Source organism: Ammospiza caudacuta, chromosome 1, assembly GCF_027887145.1.
Source record: "Ammospiza caudacuta isolate bAmmCau1 chromosome 1, bAmmCau1.pri, whole genome shotgun sequence".
NCBI lineage: Eukaryota > Metazoa > Chordata > Aves > Passeriformes > Passerellidae > Ammospiza > Ammospiza caudacuta.
The window spans coordinates 13,855,021-13,880,661 of NC_080593.1; the positions used below are offsets into that span (position 1 = coordinate 13,855,021).

Sequence of the window (25,641 nt, forward strand, 5' to 3'; positions counted from 1 at the left end):
TTTTTCCACACCAAATTGCATCAGGCCAACTATTCTAGAAGGAACACAAGAAGTAGAGTCTAGTTGTCCTGCTCTGTCACCTGCCTTTCTTCAATTTGCCATCCTGCTGCTTCTTTCTTCAGTGGGAAGAGCACAGTGATCCAGGCCAGGCAAGAAATAAACTCGAGCCTGGCTTTCTTAGCTGTAACCATAGAAAAACTTGATTAGGAAGGGACTTTAAAGATAATTTAGTTCAAATTCTCCAGCCATGAACCCTTCCAGGGAAGGGGCATCTCCAGCTTGTCTCAGCAACCTGTTGCAGTGCCTCAACGTCCTCAACGCATTCAGTCCTTTTCAAGCTGTGGTTCTGCAACTCGGCAGTTACTTTTTGTTGATTCTCATAAGATCCAGGAAAGCAGGTTCCCACACTGTGAAACAATCCTTTTCAACATCATAATCTACGTCTGCTATCACTATTGTTTTCCTTATAAGCAGCAGCTTTTCTTCTAAATCTTGTTTCCCTTTTTAAAGCATTTTCACAGAGCAGTGGTCACTACACATCTGCCATCATTACCTTTAGTTCATGCAGCTCAGTCTCACCAGTTCTGTGGTTTCCTCAAGATGGAGTTCAGTTGATGAGAAGACAGACAAAACCAGCAGAAAAACACATATTGCACTTCAGGTGCAGTAGATTTCCACGTACATCTTAGTGAACTCACACAGGTATGTTTGTGTTTATAGTTACCTGATTTCTCAGAAACCATTAGAGACACTAAGTGGGAACCTCACTGCAGAGTAGGCAAATGTTATCAACAACTGCCAATTCAAGTAAAAAAAAAGGTTCTGATTACAGAAAAATGTGTTTTACACAGAAGTGAGGAAAGTGCTAAAGGCTAAGCTGAGTGCATTCCACATGAAGACCATGAAGAAGCAGAGAGAAACATGAGCCTGAAGGGGATGTGCAGCACTTCAATTAGGAGTTTAAACACATCACTAGGAAATGAAATGCTCATTACCAACTAAGGATAACTGTAAATAATTTGTTGCTTCAGGTGTTAAGATTTTGGGGTTTTTTTCTGCTCTTTCAGTTCCTCTATTCCCTCCCACATACTGTTATTTTTATACAGCCAACACTAACAGATGTCATTTTGTCATCTGCCACCATTGCCTTTTTCTGATGAGGTTTTTTGTTACTTCTAATCTTTATATTATAGCTAAGGTTTCTGGCATTAGGGGAGCTGGAGAGAAAGGTGTTAAAACACCAAGTATTAGTTCAGACTCCATAAATGTAACCAGCAATTATGCAATATATGCTAATTTCTCTCTCTCTAAGAAAAATCCCCAAATCCTTAACAAAACAAATCCATTACCCTGCTATAGGACAGGATTTTGTATATTTTTAGCAATAGAAAACATGCATCATTTGAAGAGCTGACTGGGTTTGTGAAAGGTGGAAAAAGGTGATTTGATCATTTTGTTTTTGCACTTCATCCCATGACTCCAGTGCTCTCAGTCCCACATGACACTGTCAGAATGATATATTCCACTGACAAACAATGAAATACAAACAGCAAATAAAATATAAAGAGGTCTGCAGGTGGAAAGAGGAATTATGGTAACAACTCTGGGCTGCATACGGATGAATGATTAAAACCCCTACAAGATGCCTTTTTCAAATAATGATCCAATTATCAACACATAAATGACCAAACAAGCGGCCCACTGGCTCAACAAATAAAAATAATTCATTAAGACAATGATACTTGAAGGGACAGGTTTATTATATCTCCTACACCTTTTCAGTTCTGAGCCGGTGACCAAAGCAATAATGAAAACCTTAATCCAGAAAACATTTACAGCAATACACAATGTCTTTGTGCTGTTAATCAAAATGTCATATGGTTCTCCTCCCTTCTTACATCTCCAGTGATGCTCTAACTTTGCAATGGTATTTTCTGAAAAACTACACTAAACACAACATAAGCCTAAATAATAATTAATTTTTAATTACCTGGTATAGAATACCTTGCAAACAAAAGACACTTTTCAGATTTACTGACAGGTACTGTATTTTTTGGCAACCTTGGAACAAACCAGAAGAAAAAGCAAAGAATTACTCTATAACCATGAGGGAATGAAACATCCATCTAAACGTAGAGGATTCATATGGCAAAACTAAAGAAAAAATCCACACTTACAGCAGATTTTTTTTTTAATTCTTAGTGCAAGAAACATAACCAAGTTAATCACAGAATCAGTACTAATTAAGAATATGGAAAATTCTCCTATACAGAGGTAGAGTCCAGTGCACAAGGCTAAAACGATATTCAATAGTCTAAACAAGACTGAGCCAGGTTTTACGGAATCCACTTTTTAAAGTATCAGACTGTATGTACATACATACAATAAATAGACTATACAATCTTTAAAGTAGTTTAATAAACTTCACAAAAATTATAGTAGATGCATTGATATCTTTACATAATCCAAAGTTCATATCTCTATCACCCAGAAATGGATAAAACCAATATTCCTGATATCAAGTTAAATGGAAAATAGTTTAGCAAAGTGTTGATAAATCAAAATATTTTACATATTTTAAAGCCTAAATTTATGCTTATAAAGGATGAATTTCAAATGTTCTGAAAATGTTCCTTTTGATACTATCTGTAAAGAGGTTTCAAATGCTGTAATTTGTTATAAACACTTGCCTTACATTCCATGTTCAAGGGGAAAATGGACTTGGATACTCACAGTTCTGATGCATTGGCACAACAAGAAGTGATGAGAATTAGATTATTTTAAAGGCCCAAAGAACATCAGGAGAATTTATGGACAAAGCCTTCATGTCTCAAACTAAACAAATCCCATTGGAAAGCTGACAGGAAGCTGTTTGGTTTCTCTGCTGTGATCCTGTGGGTGCCTCCTGGCCCGGAGGCCCTGGATCAGCATCGCTCTGGGAGCCAGGTGTGCATCTCTGGGCCCCCAGAAAGCTACAAGCCCATAGGGCTTAACAAAACAAACATGGAATCTTTGTGGGTTACAACAGTAGTGCACAAATCAGGGACATCTGCTGCCATTCCCTTCAGCGACAGTCACAAGGACACATTGCAGGGAACTGAGAGCTTTCAGCTTTATCTTTCTAAACTGTGCAAAAAAAAACCCCAAAAAAAACAAACAAACAACTGGGGGAAAAAATCACCCTGTGGTGGTATGAAGCAAATATCCTTATACTGACAAGTTATTTTGTATAAAGGTTCTTACAATTGCCAAGGGGGGAACAGCCACAGTTAAGAGCAAAATAATAATAACAACAGAGAAGTTCAATCAACTGAGTTGGAAATTATATTCACAGTTCAGTTACTTTTAATTTCTATAAGCACCTACACTGAAAAACATGAGGGTTTGTATTTAGCTTCGAAATCAAATCTCCTTGTGACATATACCTTATTAAGATTTCCATTCTGCTCTTCTAGAGGCCTTCTCATTCAAACAATTTTTTTTATTATTTTTTATTTTATACAAACAGACTCACTTTGATTTAAAGTAAACATATAAAAATTGAGAATATTGCTTGCAACAATGGACCTGGAGGTGAAGGAATGAACTTGTCAGTCCACAAAAAAAAAAAAATCTCCTTCAAAATGGATGAATTTTGCTAAACTTCTAATGCTATGAAAATCTGCGAAAAGGATCACAAGATCTGTTGCAAATTTCAGAGATTTGGCCCAAGTCTTATCATCATCATCTCAAGACTTTAACAACTGTATCTTTATATTAAGGAAAAAATAAATGATTCCAAGAACTCAGGAAGGCACACGCACCCAAGTATACTATAAATAAAACACATCATGAAATTACAAAGATCTTCTGATCCCTGTACACACTTTTGGTTCAGCACTATGGTCAAGTTCTCTCTTTTGAAATACAATAAAAGGCATACAAGAAACATATGTAACATATGCATAATAATTAAGAAGAATAATGCTAATAAGACAGGTTACAGAGAAAAGTGCAGTGAAAAAACCCAACACTATTTATTCAGGGGCTTGTGCTACTGTAAATACAGATTTTGTATTTCCTGCTGTGCAAGGGGAAGAATTTATCCTGGGAAGCAGCAATGAGGAATGCAAAAAAAACCAACAACAACAACAACAAAAAGATATTAAGGGAAACCTTTAAGATGGAACTCTCCCAATGTCATTCCTCTAGTGCACAGTCATCTGACTACATGGGTTTTTATTCATGCTGCCATTTCCCTTCATGAGTACAATATAATAGAAAATGGCAGAGTTCTTAAATATTTTTCTGCCTCTACTTCATTTTTTTTGTTTCTTCTTCCAAGCACCTGATTTGCTGTTTCCTCATAAAAGTGTAAAGCTGTTAGTAGAAGTGAGAAAATAATTGTTGCCGATCTTCTCTCCCAAACACCGATTTCTGCATTTCTCCTTCTGTTAGGCATTTCACTCGTGTGCTACACAATGGGGAGGCACTGTAAAGGCAGCTTGACAGATTTAAAAATAAAAAAAATCAAAAGTCTTTTTTTCTTTATCCCCCCGCCCCCAGCCCACTCTGAAAAAAATGGATGGATGAAACAGTAGGTCCGTAGGAATATTCCAGTCTCCTCTGTTAGGAGATAATTGCAGGGGACCATCTAACCACAGTCAGATTGTCAGCACTGACCGACCGCTTCTTTGCGGCTTTCCTGAAGTCCTTGTATTTATCTTCACACAGGCGAGAAATGGCCTGCAAGACACAAGATGAAAAACCCTCAATGGCAATGCCCACAGCTGTACAGGTAAAGCAAGACTAGATGCAGATTTCTTCATACAGGTGAAATTACAAAAGTTACATCATTAAGCAAAAGACATGAAGACATTCTCCTCAAATCCTAGTTTTCATCTCATTTGTCTTGGAAGAAAGGCTTGCATTGCCCAATGTGGCAGCTTCAGAAGGACTCAGCATACCCCAAGCCTTGTCTCTGCAGGTGAGCCATCACAAACCTCACTGAGGCAGCTGACAATGCTTATCCATTTCTACAAAGTAACTGATGTATAATCCTTCATAAATCAAAAATCGTGGAAAACTTAACAACTATAGAAACTGTATTTGGAGAATTCAAAAATGGAATGGCCCTTAAATGTTTTATTTCCTAAAAATCTTGTATTATATTTTTCTCTTTTGAGAAATGGTCTTGCAGAACACTCACTCTGCTTTGCCTCCCAAGCTGATGTTAACCCACCTTTCAGAAGCAGATGATAATTTTTAAGTGACCAGGCTATCTTATATAATTCCATATATATAGGGAAATGAAACTCATATTCAGAATAATTTAATTCATGTTATAAATACATAGTCATTTTTAAACCTTTTGAAGAGAGAGACAAACATTATTCAAATGTCAACTCCTTTTATGCTATACTGGAGTTAATGTTTGATGTTTCTTCTATTGTTTTAGCCAAGTTTAAAAATAGTATTTATTATGGACCTCACATGCATGAATTTACTGTTCCCTAAAATAGCCTGTCTATTAGAGTTCATATGGCTGGGACAAGCTGTGGTTGGCATCAGTAGGGATGTTAACTCTGGCAATCAAACTGCAGAGCTGCAGAGAAAGCTCACTGCAAGGAGTACTCAAGGTCAAATTCAAAAATACAACAAACTAACGCAGCATTTTTTATTTACTCAGGAATGCTTTCAAGTTATGCCTTAAGATAAGATGTTTAATAAAAACCACTGTACAAACAAACCCAGTAGAATGTTTGATTATAACACAAGGCATTACAAATAATTAAACATCCTGACTCCATGGATCATAATTTTCACTCTTCATCTTTACTTCTATAGCACTGCTATAGAAGTTGTAGCAGCGAAGAGTCCTTTAATTTGAATAGTCCTGCAAAGACCAGAGGCAGGTATGGCAGAAACATACTGCTCATACATCTGAGAGCACATTCACCTAATGCTCTGGCCAAGCCATCCACAAAACATAAAATTAGAAAAATAAAACACAAACCCAAAACCCAAACCAACATAAAACCTACCACCACCAAGAGAACAGATGCTACTTTTTAGCTGAAAACTACGTTTTTGTTAAGACTACTCTTGAACGCGTTTTTCCTTCATGGTGCACACAAAGAGAACAACAGAATAAAATAATAAAGGTATTCATATTACTTCTTAGACTGTAACTTCATTCACTTACAACTGCTTAATAAAACCTTATTTAATTTACCAGGAACTTAATGGACTAAGAGAGTTGAGGCAATTCAATGGGTTAAAAACATTTATCCATGAAATCATGTGCCAAGGCATGGCATGACAAAGAGGTGTACTTAGGTGAGCTCAGCTTCTTTCAGCTTTCAAATCAGACTATTACCTTAGGCATCAAACAGTCAGAGAAGGTAATCACTTCAAAATTGCCTGTGTGACACAGGAAAATTTCTGTTTTGGCACTTGGTCAGACAAAATGAATTGTTGCTTGGAAGTGGCACTTAATATTTGGCATCTCTAGGCTATGCTGATGAATCATATGGATAAGAAACACACTGCCATTTAAAGCAGCTCAGTATCTAAAGATGCCTCTTCATCTGCAAGTAAGTTAGAAAATCAACATTTGGAGCATACTTGGCAAGGTAGTTAGTCAACTTTGTTATAACATATGGTGAAACAAAAAAAGCAGAAAATGGTAAATATTTATTATTGTCCTTCAGTTAAAATAAATCAAAATAGCTATAATGACCTACCATCTGATAATTCTGTTGCTTTTATCGCTAGAAAAAGAAACCAATTTTTGACAGTTGCAAGGGACCATTTTTCATCTCAAATCAAAACATTCTTTAAAACCAGCAACACTAATTCATCATGTGAATTTTTTTGGACTTGGCTGTAATGTATGTATTCAGCTAGAATGCATACACATATCTATTCTTCCATTATACCCATGCATACAGAACTCGAGTCAGTTCCTCTGCTGAGTTATAGGACTCTCCTAGAGATTCTATCACTGGAAGAGGGGACAAGTAAGGAGAAAGAAGGCTGGAGAATGGCTGTAGTAGCAGCAGCAGTAATAGTAGAAGCAGCAGTACAAATTTTGGCTGCATGCACATTTGTGCAGGGCAGGAAAGCAGCACAGCTGGTTATGGGCTCACTCTCAGGAATGCACAAAGGCACAGACTGTGAGTGCTGCACACCCTCCAAAAACTGACAAACCGGAGGAAACTGAGCAGGGACAAACAGCAGGTAGTTCTCCTTAATTTATAAAGCACAAGAAAAGCACAACTGGTTACTCCTAAGACTCAAAAAGGTGAGTTTTGCTCTGTTTTGCTCTTCCTTTTCCTCCTGGCTTTGAGGGTTCTGATCATACAACTGCAATCAAGTTACTGTGACAGTGGAAAGCTGAAGACATATACAGACACTTCTCTGTAACTTACATATTTTTCTCCTGGTTTTGTCTGTTTGATCTATGGGACTGTATCTCTTTAGGGTCAAGAAAACAGCAAGTATTTCAAAGGGTTTGAACTATGTGCTCAAGTACCATCCTAACAAGAAAGATCTCAGACAGCATCAGTTAAACTGGGAGTGCACTAATGAATGCTCTTAGAAAATCTAACCTTGGAACAAGCACAGATCACAAGCAGCAATAGGACAGACACATTTTGTCTACTTAACCTAAAGAGGAGAATCTGACTCATATTTAGCTCAGTAGATGGCAGAAAAAACCAGGTGCAAGAGTAGGAAATGATGAAATAACAGATTAAGGCTGGACACTCAACAACCTTCTTGGCAGAAAAAATTCTCCCATATTAGAAAGCAGGTCTCAGGAAAAGCAAAGAAAGCCGTAACATTTGACATAATTAAAAGGAAGAACAAAACACACTATAACACATGCTGTTTGGAACAAACAGCATTGGCAGGTGGACAGAGTGGATGATCTAATGAAAGTTTATTTGCCATTTTTAACCTGCCTGATTCCATAGAACAGGAGAAAAAAACAAGAGAGTTCATAAAAATGGTTTCTGGCTACTAGGTGGACTGGTATAACAAAATCAGGACACTTCAGTCCACAGATAATTAAAAAGTAAAAAAAAAAAATTACTTTCATTTTGTCATTTAAAAGACATAGCCGCTTTTTAAGTGTCAATTCTGAGAACATGACGTAAGATAAAACATCCACTGCAGATGCTGGAGAAAGTGATGTAATGCTTAACAAGTACTGCAATCTCTCGTAACACCTCTATGCTGATGGATCTTGTCCAGCATTTCCCTGTGATGAGGTACATTTCTTACTGGCCTCATCCTTTTAGGTCATTTTAGGGTCTTTTTTCATCATCATGGTTATGTCAACTCCATGATGTTTGCAGAAATCACAATGCAGATTCTGCCATGTCAGATCTAATGCTTCTACTTCAGATATAACAAATTAATTTAAAATGCAAAAATATCAAAAATATTTTATAATACAGCTATTTCTCCACACAACACCTTTTGTGATCTCAAATGCCATAAGTTGCTTTAATCTTAGGACTGAGCAAGGTCTCTCTAGTTTATCACACAAGGCAAATCCTTCCCCTGCATGAATACATTTGCTGTGAGGCTGTTGTCTTTCATCACAGACTGCAGCTCTTCTCTCAGTATCAAAAATATCACAGCCTGTGTGGTACTTCATCTACTCCACCTGACAATCCAGGCAACTGTTTTAAAACAGAGAACTCTGGTCTGAACAGCACACGAGAGACTACAGAAGTGCTGCAAATGCATTTTGATGACTCTTGGCAAGCAAAATGCTTCACTGTGCTCAGGGAACTGGGTTATAAATTATGCTGTCAAGTAGTTTCAAGGGCACACTAATGACAACCATGTACTGCCAGGGAACAAGGCAGTTCCCTTCCTTCTGGCCACAGAACAGAGAGGCAAGGAGGTGGCAGACCAAGCTGGTTCACAGCAGATACTCCTCCTCTACCCTGAAGACATCCCCTGGCTGGCAGGGTTATTTACAGCCAACTTCTGCTGGCAGCTCAAAGCATGCCCAATGGGGAAGTTTTTAATAATACAGATTTATTGAAAAAATATTCCATTAGTTCTTTTTAAATATGCCCTTTCTTTAGCTAGTACAGAAGAATTACCAGTATTCTTTGTCTATTTACCATAATTTCCCATTTTTTTTTCCCTTCTAAGGTTTTAGGAGCATCATTGTTGCATTCATTTGTAACATGCTGTTATACATTGTGTGTGATATAGATGGACAGTTTTAAGAAACTGTGGGCTAAATCAAAAAGCAATTCATTTAATTTTGATACATATAATAGCACTTACTATCAAGACTCCCCTAACTCAGTAAAACACCTCTTTTCAAGTAAAATTACAATCCAAATTATTTTTTTTTAATATTCTCTTTAATAGAAACAAAATCTGATGCAGATTTAGATCACACTCCATACAGAGAATGACATTCTTATTGAAGCTACCTGTGCAATTTAGGAAGAATATTTAGAAAGAATGGGAAATAAAACTTAAATGAAATTTTCTTTGATTCTTTCTCCACCACTTTTAGCTCCCATTAGAGTCACAAACAAGTCAATTAACTCTCCCACGCACCATTTCCCCCCCACAAAAACGTGCACAGAACTGCCTGCCTGCTCCACAGGAGCACTAGGATTTCAGAACATGCAAAGCTCAGTCTAACCCACAGGCAAACAACCTCCAGTGCAGAGACATTATGTAATTAAAGATGTGTACTGTTAAAAACAGCCAGCATCTAACGAAAATTTTCAAAATTAGTAACAAAATGCACACCCAGTGCAATAATGCCCATATTTCAAAAATCATATCCAAAAAATGAGGAAAAATATGTTGCAGTCTTGCAAAGGGCCCACAATTAGCTGATAATTTCAATTCCTCCTTTGTCTGTGGTATTCACAGTGCCCAGCATTTCACAGTGAGACGGAGTGCCCACACCATCCAACAGTGCTTCTGGCATATGGGATATCCACATCTCATAAGCATCCATGACTTATTCACTGAAGGCATGTGCTCATTTCTGTTCTCCCTTTACTGAGAAAAACATCATGGGAGATAAACTTGGATCCACATGAAACTGAGCACTTACAGAAGAAGAACATGGAACAGCTATTATCAGCAATGGTTGTTAATATTGTGTCATTTAAGGTGGATAATCAGTTTTAAGAAACCAAATGAACAAACAACACTAGACTGTGAATACAATAATTATAAAACTTGTGGGTACTTCCACAAGGCCAATACAGACAACTGCAACTGAAAAGAAATGGAAAGGAAGGCAAGGTAAGAAGCAAACTGGGTCTAAAAGCTGTCCCCATAGCCATGAATACTCAAACAAAACCATTATGAAAATCAGGCTTATGATATTCTAATATCTCATGGGAGTATCTGGGAAGAGATGGGAGAAACAGCACAGAAATTCCCACTCCCCCTATACATTTAACACTGAGCAATCTAAAAAGCCTTACCTCAAGTTTATATGCCCTGTCCCTGCTGAGGGGCTCCAAGGGAAAACTCAGGTTATTCGCTTCTGCCAGGGAACGCAAATCAAAATAATACTTGGCATAAACACTGGAGGGAACATTAATATTGAACTGTAACAGCTCAAGAAACTGGCGTTCCAGCTCATTCCTGTGGAAAGAAGATAAACATGGAAGCATATTTCAGACTGTGCATTCTGAATGTAATTTTACTTTAAATTGAAAATGGTACAAACCAAGTTCATTTTTTATTCTTGCTATCCGCCATTATCCCAGCCTAAGGTTTGACCTCCTCTTCCAAGTTCTATCACACCAATGAGGAATATGAGAGATGCTGTGTGGAGAGCCTGGTTCAAGCATGGCTTAAAGAAAGAGGCCATGAAAGTATACAGCTGATGGGAAAGTAAAAGGCAGCTGTAAAGCAGCAGTTCCCAGGCTTGATTTTGTAAATAACTAGGTTCTCAGACACCTTTTCTATAAACAGCAGGATTCTCAGACAGTCTTCTCATAACAGTCTTTGGCTGCTCTGGGAACAGATATGAAGGTTTTGAGAACTTTTCATATCACAGTGAGAACGCTGGTCCTGTTTTCAATAAACAAACCACAGGTATTGTAAAACAAAAGGAGGGGTTAGAGTTTTCTCTGTAACCTATCGTGAGCTCGAATTTTGCAATATGCATGAAGTTAATTAACACTGTAATATAAAGTGGCTGATTTAATCAATAAATCGGAGTCAATGTTGATCAACAACAAGATGGGTCATCTCCCTTCGCTTTCAACAATGCTGCACCTTGCAGCTGCCACTGCAATGCCAATCAAATCCAGACACAAAGTTTTGCTGGTGAAAGGGCACCTTTATCAGTTTAGCTAACACGATTTTGGAAAGAAAACCTAGCAGGGAAAAAAATTTCTCGTAGTTTCTGCTTTACCTCCACTAGGTGGGTCTGCACACACAGCTATGCCACAACAACACACACACAAATTTGTCCTAAATTTGTCAGGCTCCTCTCATAAACGCTGCAAATTACTCTAACACATAAATTACTGAAGAACATATTTACTCCCTGCAGCTCCTCATAATCAATCATTTAGAATTAGTCATGGGAAACCTGAATTTTTCATCATACTCTCTTTATGAACAGAATAAAGCAATTTTTCCCTTAGACGTGGCAACCAAAATTCACAGTGGTGATCACATGTTTTCCAGCATCTAAAGGAAAATATTTGTCAAAATATCTGATAGGAACTAAGCTCCTGTTTGGGCTCCTACCCTGTAAAACTTTGGTATACAAAAACATTATTACCTACACCAATACATTAAAAAGTACATTGAGAAATAAGCCAACTGACAAAATGAAAGACTGGATATTTCCATAAATTGTTTGGATATCCTACTTAATACTTAAGCAGGGATATATGATACATTCAAAACAATGATTTCAAGATATGAGAAATAAAAAAAAATAAATGGGTGGTGAAAGCCATCAATGTTTCCTAAAGAGCCCAGAGACTGCACTGCTGTGCTACCAGTGGGAATTGTCTTCAATTTTGCACATTTTGACTGCTGTACAAATGCGCAAGAAATATGAACGAGAAGTTGCACGGTTGGCAGTAGAAGAGGAAGGATCTGAAGATAAAAAGTACTGGTGCAGTAGTTTTTTAACACTGAATTTTTTTTCTCCTTCTCACTCTTTACCCTTTTATAATTCTTACATCATAAGCATTGTCCTTCCTTATCCTCACTCTCTGTGTCAAAATTCTGTTTATTTAATGATAAACACCAATTAATAACTGAAAGCTGGATATATGAAGTCTTTGGCTTAAATTCACATTGTTGAAGATTCCAACTTAAAAATCCAAGTAAAAAATGTCCATAAAGAGAAACAAAATACTACCCTTACATGTGCTTTTATACTGCCAAGGTTGTACATTCTGCAAGATAAGCCTAAAGTTATATTAATTGATAATATAAAGCCTAGTTTACTAGCAGAAGACATTGGCTGTACCCCATTTGAAGGGTACCCTCAAATACCTTAGTTTCTTATTATTCCCATCTCCAGGATCTCAAAGTTGGATCAGTAGACTAGCTACAGATCAGAAAGGACAAAACTACACAAATATTTCTTACTGAACTTATATAATTTAACTAACCACCATACCCTTCTTACCCCATACATCTCCTTCAGACTGCTTTAAGTATGTGCTTTCCTGGGCCACTCGTCAGAAATTCAATGTAATGCCACATACAAGACTACAGGGACCCAGTGCACTTCAGTACTCCCAAGTTCTCCACTCACTTTTAGGCACAGTTCACTGCACTGATACTAATTTATAAAACCCTGAAAGGTCTGTCTGATGTTTTGCAAGATACACTTATGCTGAGTGATTCACACAAATTGAAGATTTTGACCTAGATCTTCTGCCTTAGTAATACAATGAAAGGCCCTGTCTTGCTTAGAGCCAGAGACTTCAAAATCATCATACTGTACTGTCCCAGCTAACTAAAAAATAAGAAGGAAAAAAAAAATCCACCAAAAAAATCCATTGCAGATAGGATGAAAACAAAAATTGGAAAACTGAAAGCAGGAATATTAGCACCAGAATCTTTGCTGGGGGATTCACACAGAGCCCTAAACACAAAGCCCATGAAGATCACCAAGTACACAGAGAAAACGCAGGCTCCTCAGAGGCTTCAGGGTTTCCAGTTTGTCAGAATCCTAAAATCTTACAAGGAAAGGGTAAGAAGCTAAAAATCCTTGGGGACAAGGACTCATCACAGTTTGGCTTAGGGAATAAGCAGTGCAGAAAAGGGCTGATGTGAGCACAGGTCTGCCATGTGAGTATGGGTGTTACACAGCTCAAGTGCAGCTTCTAACAGCAGCACCATCACATGTGTTTGTCAGAAACAATAACTTCTTTTTTTGTTTCCGTTCACACCGCCTTCAAGAAAAGCACTGAGAATTATCCATTTCAAACCTCACTTTTATAACCATTCCTGATTAATACTGTCATATGGCACAGTCAAACCTGTGACTGCTTCAAGCTGTTCAGCACTTGAGCTCAGGTCCCAGCTTCAGCAACACTTTAAAAGCACCCAGGAGAAGCGAATGGAGGGAGACCCCCACTGCTACTGAATGCTCAAAAAGCATAAGAAAAGGATCAAGGGGAAAAGTACCTTGTAAAATTACTCAAATTCCACTCAATCTGTTAAGGAAACATTAGCAAATTCTTTGGCACGGAATATTGCACACAGAAATGTGAAGGGCCTGATTTTGGGTCTTGTCCATCTTATATCTCTCTTTTATTTTGGAAACCTCATTCTGTTTGGATTTTTAACATCTTGAAAACTAGTAGAGCAGAACACCGGGGGGGGGGGGGGGGGGGGGGCGGGGGAGAAATGTCAAAACCCAAAAGCATCCATGTTAAATAATGGCAATAAATAACTGGGTGATCATCTAAAGGTCATTAAGATAACTTCCTTTCCTGCCTTACATGTCCATTCTGTGCATGGAGAAGTAGCACGACAGGAAAAGATGCTGAAGTGAATATATGCAGGCTCACTGGATGTGGGGAATTTTATCAAATCATACATTTAAATATTCCGTAGATCTGTTTTCATTATTGTGCCTGAATATCCAGTGGTAAAATACACTTCAACCAGAAAACAAAAATAATTCATGTCTTTCATGTAAGCAGCTGTCAAGCCGACCTCATGCCATCTATCAGCATTCACCATGTTTAGATACAACACAAATATACAAATTTCACACAATTTACGAAAGAACTTCCCACCCCCCTCACAGACACAGATGTTGGCATTCATTGACAAAGATAAACAACCTTCACTTACATGTCTTCCACTGTGATATCCTTCAGGATCTGGCAGTAATCCACGTTCCACACTGCCTGGTCGTCCCACACTTTCGATGCCAGTAGAATTGCCCCCAGTACTATTCGCTTCCAGTTTGCTGGACAGATATCTATCTCTGCATAAGTTAAGAGTCTTTCAAGATATACCTGTGGAAACACATCAAAATCAAGACTTGATCTATTTTGCTACTAAATAGAAATGAAAAAGAAAATTATTCACATTCCAGCAATTCTGAAACAGTATGCTGTCAAAAATGCTTTCAAGAAGATTATTTTATTGTAAGATAATTAAATATAAATATTTTATATTTATATATTTATTTTATTTATTAAAAATAAAATAAAAATATTATAAAATATTTTCCTTCTTAAGGAAGGCAAATCACTGTTATTTAAGAACAAAATTCCAAATTATGTGTCAAGCCCATTAGTGAAGATGGAAGTTTGACTTTTTACTTAGCAGATCATTCTGAAAAGACTTTGATGTACAAAATCCGTTATGTTGAGACTGCAGAAACACAAAGCTCAGTAAGAAGATGGCACATAGCTCTCCCTGATGTCTGCACTACTAGGGGGTTCGGTGCAAAACACTGTCTTTTCCAGACAGCCTGTGTAAACAAGCTCCTCACACTCTATATCACACAAGGCAATTTATCAACTTTGCAAGCAAAACTGCTCCTCAAATAATGAAAATACAGCATTCCCTGGAGTCATCCCTGCGAAGCAGAAAACTTCTTTAAAGCAATACACTAGCACTGGGAGTTCCATAAGCAGAGAACATATGGAAGTTATAATATTATACCACTCAAATTAGCAGATAACTTGCTTCACACCAATGCAGAATTTGACTCTCTACTGTTAATGCAAACCTTTTAAATCCCAACTTTTCACATCCAGTTTTAGCAGATTTAGAATGAATATTCCATATTTATAGTAGATAGAGCATACAAAAATCAGAAAAATCTATCTTTTCTAATGTACAACTCTAGCTTATAAAGAGAGAGAACTTTATAGCTTAGAAAGATAAAAACAATTAAGTAAGGATTTTGTGGGGGCTGAAATTCAAAGGCACTTAGAGAAGAAAATGTAAACAGGTAAGAATTATATTGCAAGGAAAGACATAGAATCATAGATTGGTTTGGCTTGGAAGGACCTTCAAAAGCCATGTAGTTTCAACTCTCCTGTCATGGGCAGGAACATCTTTCACTAGACAGGGTCTCAGAGTCTCATCCAGCCTGGCCTTGAACACTTCCAGGGATGGGGTATCTATTTCTCTGGGCAACCTGTTTCAGTGTCTTTCATAGTAAAGAATTTCTTCCTAACATGTAATCTAACCTCCTTCAGGCTAAAGCCATTTATAGCCCTTGTTCTATTACTAAAAACCCTCATAAAATGTTCCTCTGCAGCTTTCCTGTAAGCCTTCTTCAAGTACTGGAAGGCCGCTGCAAGGCATCCCCAGAGCCTTCTCTTCTTCAGGCTGAATAGCCCCAGCTCTCTCAGCCTGTCATGGGAGATGTGCTTCAGCCCTCTGACCAGCTTCATCACCCTCCTCTGGACTTGCTCCAGCTGATCCATGCCCTTCTAATGTCAGAGAGCCCAAAGCTGGATGCAGCACTCGGCTGAACAGAGCAGAAGGACAGATTCCCTCCACCTGCTGCCCACAGTGCTTTGGATGCAGCCCAGGACACGCTTGGCTTTCTGAGTTATGAGAGCACACTGCACACATCCAGCCCCTCCCCAGCCAACACATCCAAGTTCTCCTTGGCAGGGCTGCTCTCAAGTCTGCATTTTGTGCTTGGGACTGCCCTGACCCACGTGCAGGACCTTTCAGCTGGCCTTGGTGAACTTCATGAGTATTGCACAGGCCAGCCTCTCAAGCCTGTCAGGGTCCATCTGCACAGCAGATGAAATTACACCTCAGTAAAAAGGCAGCATAAACTTGCCACTATTTTCCCACCGGCACATACTTGAGAAATCAGAATTAAAATTTAAATAGGAGTTTGATGAGACTATTCCTACACCTACTTCATTACCATATTGATGCATCTTCCAATAGCATGTTGAGGGCTGTGAAAAATCACTCTTGCTTCCCTGGTGATAATTTGGGCTTGACTCCAGATACACTGCTTGCTGGAACAAAGCTCTTTATCATACAGCACTAAAACTGAGGATGATAAACAGCTCTCCATTAGAAAAGCACTTAGTGTAGCTTTCAACTCTTTTCTTGAACATGCCTTAAATGAGCATTTATTTTGTTCACTTGCTGTGGCCTCCTTTACTCAGTCTTGGGTTTTAAGTAAGAGAAGACAGAAAAAGAACAAGACTACTTGCAGCAAACACTTGTTAAAGTTTAATAAGGTCCTCAGTCAGTGTGCGAACTCACAGTAATCCAGGATTTGTGACATCATCAGTGTACCTTTGGGAGACATTAGTGTAAGTATTCAACTTTTAATCAAGCTCACCCAGCCACATAGACAGTCTTTCTTCCAGCTCTCCCTGTGTCTCTCTCGCAGAGAGAACCCACTGACTGCAGATTGGCAAATTCAGGCTGGTACATACTTGAGCTCTTGCCCTGCTGATGTAGAGCAACCTCGTAACAGCAATACACATAGAGCAGTTTCCAATGTAAATGTGCCCAAAATTAATTGTTTCTGATAAATGGAGCTGGTTTCATTTCAGAGCATTTCAATGGCCTAGTGGGACACAGTACAAGCCCACAATGTCCCACGATGGGACATCAGAGCAGGACAGGCAGAGTCTGCCATGCTCTCACTACTGCAGGGGGTGCTTCTGGCTGCTGCAAAGATGTGCTGAATCAGGAGAGACTTCTGGAGAACGGCCAGGTGGCTCCCAGCCTGTTTGAAGAGGAAGGCTGGTGGGGTGGTTAATCACTACACTACTCATCCCAAACAAATGCATTGCTGGTGGGAGAACACCACCTGCTTCTGCTGGCAAAAGCCAGTGAGTGTTCCCACACACACAGGGAGGCATGCTCCACCTCATTTAAAAAAAAAAAAAAATCACTGAAAATGTTGGCCCTGGAATGGTAAATGTGAGATATGGAAATACCATTTGTATGCATTTATGTCTAAACATTAAACAGTGTCTTAAACACAAGGGTCATTTTCCTAAATATGGGTTTTGTATCAAACAGACTGGGATTTTGAGTGTACTATGTGGTTCAGTGGACTTTTCTCTTGTAATGAATTTCACTGGCCTAATTTTCAAAAGCAAAACACTTTCAACATCTACTTTACAACTAGTTGCTATGAAGCAATATAATAAAATTTAATTTTAAAAGGTCACAATAGAAAAGAATATTACAATTTCCATCTCAGAATGCTGGAAAAAATTGGTTTATATGGCAAAAAACAAAAAATGCAAAAGAAACAACGTAAAAAATGCTATTTTTCTTTCTCCTTCTTTTTTAAAGCATAAGTCTAAGAACTATCTGTCTTTTTGATTATTTTGACAGGTGTTCCTCTATGGAACTAGAACTAAAGAGCTTTTAGTGTCCAGAGGTTAAAATATTATTTGCCTCCACCAACTTTTAACAGCTGTATCCATGCTCAAGAATGGAACTAAAGCTTAAAACAAATTGAAGCTGTTGCACCGTTGTTATTTTTTTCCAAATTTGCTTCATCCTGAACGTAAGCTTTTGAGGCAGAGCTTTTCAGTACTTCTCTACTAAACATTGAAAAGCTGAATTCTCAAAAGACTCAAGTTTATTCTGCATTAATTTAACACCTAGTTCTGCTCAAGCACTTTCATAGCATCCAAGAGTCATCTTCATCACATTTCTCATTGCCCACTTAGTTCTATGACTGTATGTATAGATATTTTTTACAGAATGATAACAAGACTACTTATACAGATTAAAGTTACCAAATGTGACATGAGCAAAAACTTTCAGTGGTTTCACACTTCTGAACTCTTTCCAGCTTGCAAAGAACCAACAGAACTCAGTAACAACAACACTACAATATTGAAAGCTCATTTGTACCATAATTCACATCCGAGCTGAAATGAAAATACAATTCGGCTTGGGAAAATGCCAGTGGCCTGGTCTGTCCATACATTTTTATGTACAGATTCAACACCTCAGAGTCTGGTACTATCATGATTAGCCTACATTCTGCATTTGGGAATGAATCACATGATTTCACATGTGTCAGGCTAACAAGCTTTGATGGACAACAGCTGCACCTCATTGGAGATGTTTTAATAACTAAGCACAAGTCAGAATGCACACTGCACAGAGTTAAGATTTCAAAGGAACAATACTGCATTATTTTCTATCTCTTCCCACAGACTAACACCAGGCTTTCACAATGACTGACCTTTATACTTGGAGTATTAGCAAATTATTATTTAATCATAAGTGAAACCAATTTGGTGATTTGCCTCTGTTAAAAATTCATTTATCTGAATGAAAGAGACTTTCTTTATACTAATTAAATAAAATTACCACTCCATGTGTATAGATAATCCCAAATTGGCTGGAAGTTCAATGAACTCTGGAGAGATTCATTAGCTTAGATGTAGCACCACAGGAATGCAGTTAAATGGCTTGCAAAGCCATTTCAGGTCTAGCAGAAGTACAGAACTGATTTGTTTCAGCACATATCTTCAGCTGTTAAATCTGCCAGACCTGAAACAACTCCATGCTGACCTAGTTTGGATGTCTCTGATCTTGACTCCCAGGCCCTGGACTTGCAGTGGCATGCTAAATGGCACAAGGCCATCCACTATAACCACTGGTCCTGGGGGGCTTTTTTATCCAAACACAGAACTGTAACATGGCACAAACTATCAGCATCAGCAACAGCATCCAAGGCCCAGCAGTGCTGCTCCAGCAGGGCCACTGCTGAGCTTCAGCTAATCCCCAGGGTGTTTATCTGCAGGTGGGTGAATCCATCCTGCTCTCCCCAAGTGTTTAATGGTAACTATCCACAGTATCCTGTGCTGTCCCAGTTATCTAAGATGTCAGGCTCCCCATGATCCTGGATAGCAGAGTGTTGGTTACACAACATCCCAATCAACAGAACACAAATCGATTGAAGAAACTGAAAACTAAAGATAGCATTGAAGAGTTCATTTTTAATTAGTGTGAAACAGCATCTCATGTTTCCCACCTCAGAGGATATTTTAGCATGCTTTGGACATGATATAATACATTCAAGTAGAAAGAAAAGTGAAAATACTGGATAATACGTCTTTCCCTTTTTTCCCCTCTTCAGGAGGATATATATCTAATATTAAAATGTGAAATAATTTCATTTCAGTATTTCACAATCACAAAATCCACTCATTTTTCAAAATACAACAGGGCTCCTATACAAGTTTCACTTCTTTTTGTAACTTCATCTTGAAGCTGTTCAACATTATCTTCCAATACTCCACTGATACCTCTTATCACATTGGAGTTGCAGTCTAAACACTAAAAATACAGCAGTTCTTTTTTTAGGCTTCCCTAAAGCAATGGAGAAGGTTTTCTGTGGAAGTTATGAAATTTTCATCTTCAGAGAAAGTCAGAACTCAACTGGTCAAGCCCTGATTAGCCTGGTTGTGCTTTAAGAAAAGGCCAAACCAGACACAACCCCAAAAGTCCCTTCTAACTGAAATTATTATGCAATTATATTTGTATGCAGTACTAGAATTTCCTGTGGTGCCACAGTAAGAGGTCAGGAATTGTGTGGTGCCCCCAAGGAAGTTGACTGGGAGTCTCAGCACACTCAGCAATGGGCAATCTCCAAGGAATGTCACTGTCATGACTAGAATAATTCTGAATTTTGAGGCAGCAGCAGGAGCAAAACATGATCTTCTCCCATGTGGTTTTTATATGGCTTTATGTAAAATTCCACCTCTATTTTACCAATAAAACTCTAGGAGCTTAAGTTATTTATCACTTGATTGACATGGACAAAAAGGAGACAATGGCTTTGCTATTTTAATTACTATAATTGAGAATCTACAAATTAACCTTTATTTGCAAACACCTCATTCCTTTCCTCATCAGGTAACCCACACTGTAAATTGCAGGAGCACAGAGTAGCTAACAAAGACATTTCCATCCCAACATGTTATGGAAAAATACAGAGTCATCTCTCTCTAATGAGAAAACTTCAGTGTGTCACAATGCCTTGAAACTGAAATGATATCTTTATGGAAAAGATTATAATTGGTAGCGGGTCTCACACAGCCAAATCAGGCTCTAATCCAATCACTAAACTGCCATATGCTCTGTTCTAAGCCATCAGCCAGTTCCTCACCACGACTCTCCAGAAATAACCGTGGTTTGCAATTGCCCAGCTGGGCATTTAAAATATTCCACAAAGGTTTGGTGCCACCCATTTGGTGGAAAAGGACATAATCTCATTGTGGTCCTTGCAAATTCATCCCATTTTTATTTCTGAGAACAAATGGTGAAAAGAAGTAACAAAAGCATAGAACTATGAAAAAAGGTGAACAACTTCAAAGCACCATTACAGATATTTATAGAAAGCACAAATGGAACCGAGAGAAAAGTCACACATCTCCAGGTTTGCCCCCAAAATTACTCTTTTTAAGACAAATACCTATAATCCATGTCAAATGCACTTGAACTGTTAGGCAACATTGGCTTTGCAGTCTAAAACTGGGATCAGCATTCATTCTTTGCCCACACAGAAGCCCAAGAGGCATCAGCACATACAGGCTCTTTGAATGTCCTCTTCCCTTTCAATTTAAAGAGAATTCCCCCTCAGTGCCCACCTCTATTGTTCTCTTTTCATTAAGTGCATATCCCAGCAACTAACTCTAAGGCAAGAATTGACTAAGTAGATGTGTAAGTATTAACTGATAATCTCTCGTGTGTCAGACATTGGACTGCAGTGAAAAGACAAGAATAGCCTAAAACCAGGAGCCAGAATCTCTTGTCCCACAGTACCCAGAGCACAGGTTCCTCCTCCTTCTAGGGAGCTCAGGATCAACAGCACAGGTCAAGGGACCTTCTCTCTACACCTTGAAGACCTTCTTCTGACGTGCCCAAGTGATGGGCTTTGGCACCTCCCCAGGAACGCTTGAGGATCAGGACAAAGGAGGACACCAGCACCAGGGGATACACACAGCTCTCCTCAGGGGTTCCTACCACAGAGCCCAGGTTCACTGCCTGCCCTGGCTCTCACCCAGCCACACTCAGGCTGCCTCAGAGTCACACCAGGCAACAAGCACTGCTTTGGATGGCACTCCAAGGTCTTCAGGGAAACCTGCACCTTCCATCAGCTGTGGAAAGGTTGGAGGTTACACTCCAGCAGAAAAGGACCTCTGCAGATCAAGTGTCTCTATGGACTCTGGACACCCTTTTGTGTTTTCCTTTCCTTTTAAACAAGTATCAGACTTTTTTACATCAATTGAAATACTTTTTAAATAAAGTATTTTATCAGCAATCAAAAGTAAAAACATCCCAGTGAAAGGAAACCAATAAACTTTCACCATTCCTCCAAATACACAGAAAACAAATCAAAATTATCTGCAAATACAATAATTTTTACAATACAGTTCAGCAGTATTGTCTCTTGACCTAAGTGCTGAAAATGTGACTGAAGAATACAGTAAGAACTCAGGAACATCTGGCTGGATTAATTAAATCCCTATTTTTCATAAGGAGAATTTATTCCTACATACTTCAAATTTCAAGTTTGCTAATATCAAATCCCCTCAGTCACAGTATGAGCTCTTTAAGGTATTCCAAAAGCATGCTCCTCTGAACTTGTCAGAATAATTCAGCCTGTGTACTGTATGTATTTACATATCACTGTATCTGATCTATCTACAGCATGCAGACCCAGCACACTTGCAAATGCAAAATGAAACCACTAGGGACACAGATGTATAATAAAAGTGCCTTAAATTTGGCCTGTTTGCAAAAAACTCAGAAAGTCGTGCCAAGGCAAAGCAGAAAACTTGGACCATTCTGCTCTTCAGGTCTAGTTCATAGGATTGTTTTCACAGAACAAAAGAACAAAGCATAAATATTTAATTCTCCTGACATGCAAACACTGTATTGTTTTCCTGTTCTCATTTTTATTTGCCATCCAATTAGTAGATTAACACAAGTACAACTTCCCACCTCTGCACTGAGGGAGATGCTAAAGAGGAGACAGGCGTTCCTCAGTTTTAGCAAAGGTGGGAATACTCTGGGGTGAGAGACTTTTTTCAATAAGTCAGGTCACAGAACACAGTTATGCTGATCACTGGGGTTAGAACCACTAGTCACAAGCTTTAAATTAGCAAAACAATTCTTAAAACTAATTTTATTCTTATGGTACTATTTTATAAATAAATAATGTGAATTAGTATTTAATTGTTTCAACCTGAGGTTTTAATTTTCTACCTATCAGTATGGGAAATCTCTTGGCAGCTCTGGAGGCCATGTGAAAATTAAATTTTTTACTTTAATTATAAATCGGTTTTGCTGCAATAGCGGAGGCTTTAATTGAAATATTTTAATTAAGTGCTTGAAGCCACACAATGCTGGCTTTTTGCAGCAGAATAGCTTATCTCAGAGTCTGGAGTTTCACATTTACTCAGCACCTGCATGCACACAGCCTGCTGTAGAACTAATTGTTACTGCTGCTTTTACCTGGTTAATGCACGTACCAAGACAAACAGTGGGTGCATACAACCACGCACGTCAGACCACGTTCATAATGTGGGCAGTAAAAAAGGGTCCTTAGAACTGTTTAAAAATAATTAGGGCGAGTGAAAGAACGATACAACTGTAGCATCTTGTTCAAAATGTCCCAGATCCCCACACTTCTTGCCTTCTGGCAGCGCTCCCAAGAGGAGCAAGTGGCAGACAGGGCTATCAGATTGCTGACGGACAGCCAGACTATGGCAAACACAGCAGGGAATGCTGATCCCTCCTTCTCCAGACAGGATATCAAAACTGAAAGCACTTGCAAGGTTCATAAACAGCAGGATCAACATTATTAAGATTTCAGGAGTGTGGGAAGGGGGAAAGGGCTGCTTGCTTTTTCACAGATTAGTTTCCATGCATGAGTATTTCAAAAACAACACGATCTGTGTCTGGGGCCCCTCCCGATGACACAAAGGAATAAAGAAATGGGATCTAGAAGTACAGAGGAAACTGAGAACAGCAGCAGTAGAATTCACACTTGTAAAACACTATGTATAACCTCTGAAGGTTTGTGGAAAGGGGGGTCAGGCATGTGTTATTATCCTGACAACACAGGCAAGAAGAGCAGAATGGTAAACACTGATCAGCTGCACCAAATTCATCCATAAACATCTGCATGGCTTCTCTAAGAACTTGGCTGTAATACATTTTCCTGTTCACATGGTAATGAGTAAAAAAAAACCCAAGTCACCTAAGTTTTCAAGCACTAACAACTATGGAAACAGCTTCTGCAATATAACCAAATGAACTAAAAAAATTTATGCTTCAAAAGAGTTACTTGCAAGGAAACCACACAAGAACCAGAAGAGGCAAGGAAGTAGTTATATAAGACTTGTGGGAAAGCACTTCTCATGCATTGCAGTAACAGAAAGGTAATGCTACTAAAAAAAGGGGAAAAAAGACCCCTGTCTTCTACTAAACAGTGCACACACTGATCACATAACTTAAGATTGAATAACAGACAAATAAAATGTATTTGACAGTGGGTTAATTAAATTACAAAAGAACATACTGATTCACACAACGTATCTTGTCTCCAGCAGAAAACAATTAGGAAGAAAAGGAAGAAGGACAAACACTTAGTACAATTATATAAAATAGGCAAAATGTCATTTCAGAAAACAAATATTGGCTGTCAAGCAACTAGGTAGAGTACAAAATGGAAGGGTAGAGCACTGGGGGGTGTTTCTTGCCCCATTTCTCCCACATTCCTGTTCTTTACTGGCTAGTACAACTCATTCTGTCTGAAGAAGAAAAGCCTGCCAACTAATCTTCAAAGCCAAGGAAAATAGATTAACAAAGGAAATGAGTAGGCCTGGGCTTCAAAATTCACCTTCTCCAATTTCTCCTTCCTCCATCTAAAATGCACAACTAAGCTGTCATGAAACCACATGTTGTAGTAGTAAAAAACCATTTTGTTATTTTAAAACCTCTAAGAGAAGAACATGGCCAAAATTGTGACTGAAAGCTGAAGAGACTTGTCAGAATTGGCAGGATATAAATTTCAAGAAAATTAAGAAACTCCCAGCTGGTAGAGATCACTTTAGCTCTTTTAATCCACATTGCTATGCTGATCCATACCAGCTGAAAATTTGAACCTTCTTTTGTGTTGTGCTATTTTAAAGCAGCTAAACTTCAGACTTGAGTACAATTGTTCAATCCCACAACAAGAATAGTGGAAGCGCAAGAGAGCCAACATGTCCCAGTCACTCACTGAATACTTCATGTGCCAGTCAATTCTTATTAGTGCTATCAAATCACCTACAGCTGTTCCCAAGTCTCTCCTGGGAGCTGCAGTGAGACACAGCAAACCCCCTGGAAGTTGAAGACTTTCTGCTTTTAACATTCTCTCACATTCAGACCACCCTGTCCACCTACATTTTCTATGAGTCACCTTGGTGGCCTGGAACACACTCATTTTGTGAGGCAGGACCCCAGGTTTTGTGTCACATGTTACCCAATCTCTTCTTCCTCACTTAGTCAACCCATGAAATGAACTGTGGCATCTCTTCCCATCAAGAAATCTCCTCGGTCTCCATAGTGAGAAAAAATTTCCCTGGCAGCACCCAGATCTATGAAATCATACAAACACAGCTTTTGAGAACAAAACTGGGTCTGTCAGCTGGCTGATGTCATCCTTCAGACACTCACCAGGGTGACAATGGCACATTCAGCAGTCAGTTGAGCAGCACTGAACAACGTCCGGACAAAGCGGTAAATCTGTTTCTGCTCCGGGTCATGTTTGTCGTAGTCTGGTGGCACTTCGGATTTCTAAGGAAGAAATACTTCCAAATAGGTGACTGAAACAAAACGAAGCAGACAGAAAAAAAAAAAGACAGTTCACATGAAAGGGAAGGAGAGGCAGATGAACTTACCGAAAGGGGATGAAGGTTTTCATCAAAAATATCTAAGAGCATTCTTCCATCTGTGTCCCTAAAAGTATTAAAACCAAAGCACTGTCATTATCTGAACACAACAGCACACAACCCTCACAGACACAGTGCACCATCCAAACTCCAACACTCCCCATGCTGTGGGGTGCTTAGAAACACTGATGAAATGTGATTTTCAAATAGAGGTTAGACCTACTTTGGCATAAGCTCCTCGTGTAAC

At 38.7% G+C, this 25,641-nt stretch overlaps 1 protein-coding gene across 5 annotated transcripts in view; it reads right to left on the reverse strand.

Moving 5' to 3' along the window:
* Positions 1 to 1,796: 1,796 nt before the first annotated feature.
* Positions 1,797 to 25,641, reverse strand: part of CCNY (cyclin Y) — a 120,623-nt gene continuing 96,778 nt past the window's right edge. For all 5 annotated transcript variants that reach the window (XM_058824677.1, XM_058824715.1, XM_058824704.1 and 2 more), the window contains 5 exons: positions 25,404 to 25,461; positions 25,180 to 25,299; positions 14,329 to 14,495; positions 10,467 to 10,629; positions 1,797 to 4,725 (listed from right to left, as the gene is read on the reverse strand). In XM_058824677.1, the coding sequence (XP_058680660.1) occupies positions 4,609 to 4,725; positions 10,467 to 10,629; positions 14,329 to 14,495; positions 25,180 to 25,299; positions 25,404 to 25,461 (625 nt within the window). In that variant the 3' untranslated portion in view covers positions 1,797 to 4,608. The remainder of the gene's footprint in view (positions 4,726 to 10,466; positions 10,630 to 14,328; positions 14,496 to 25,179; positions 25,300 to 25,403; positions 25,462 to 25,641) is intronic.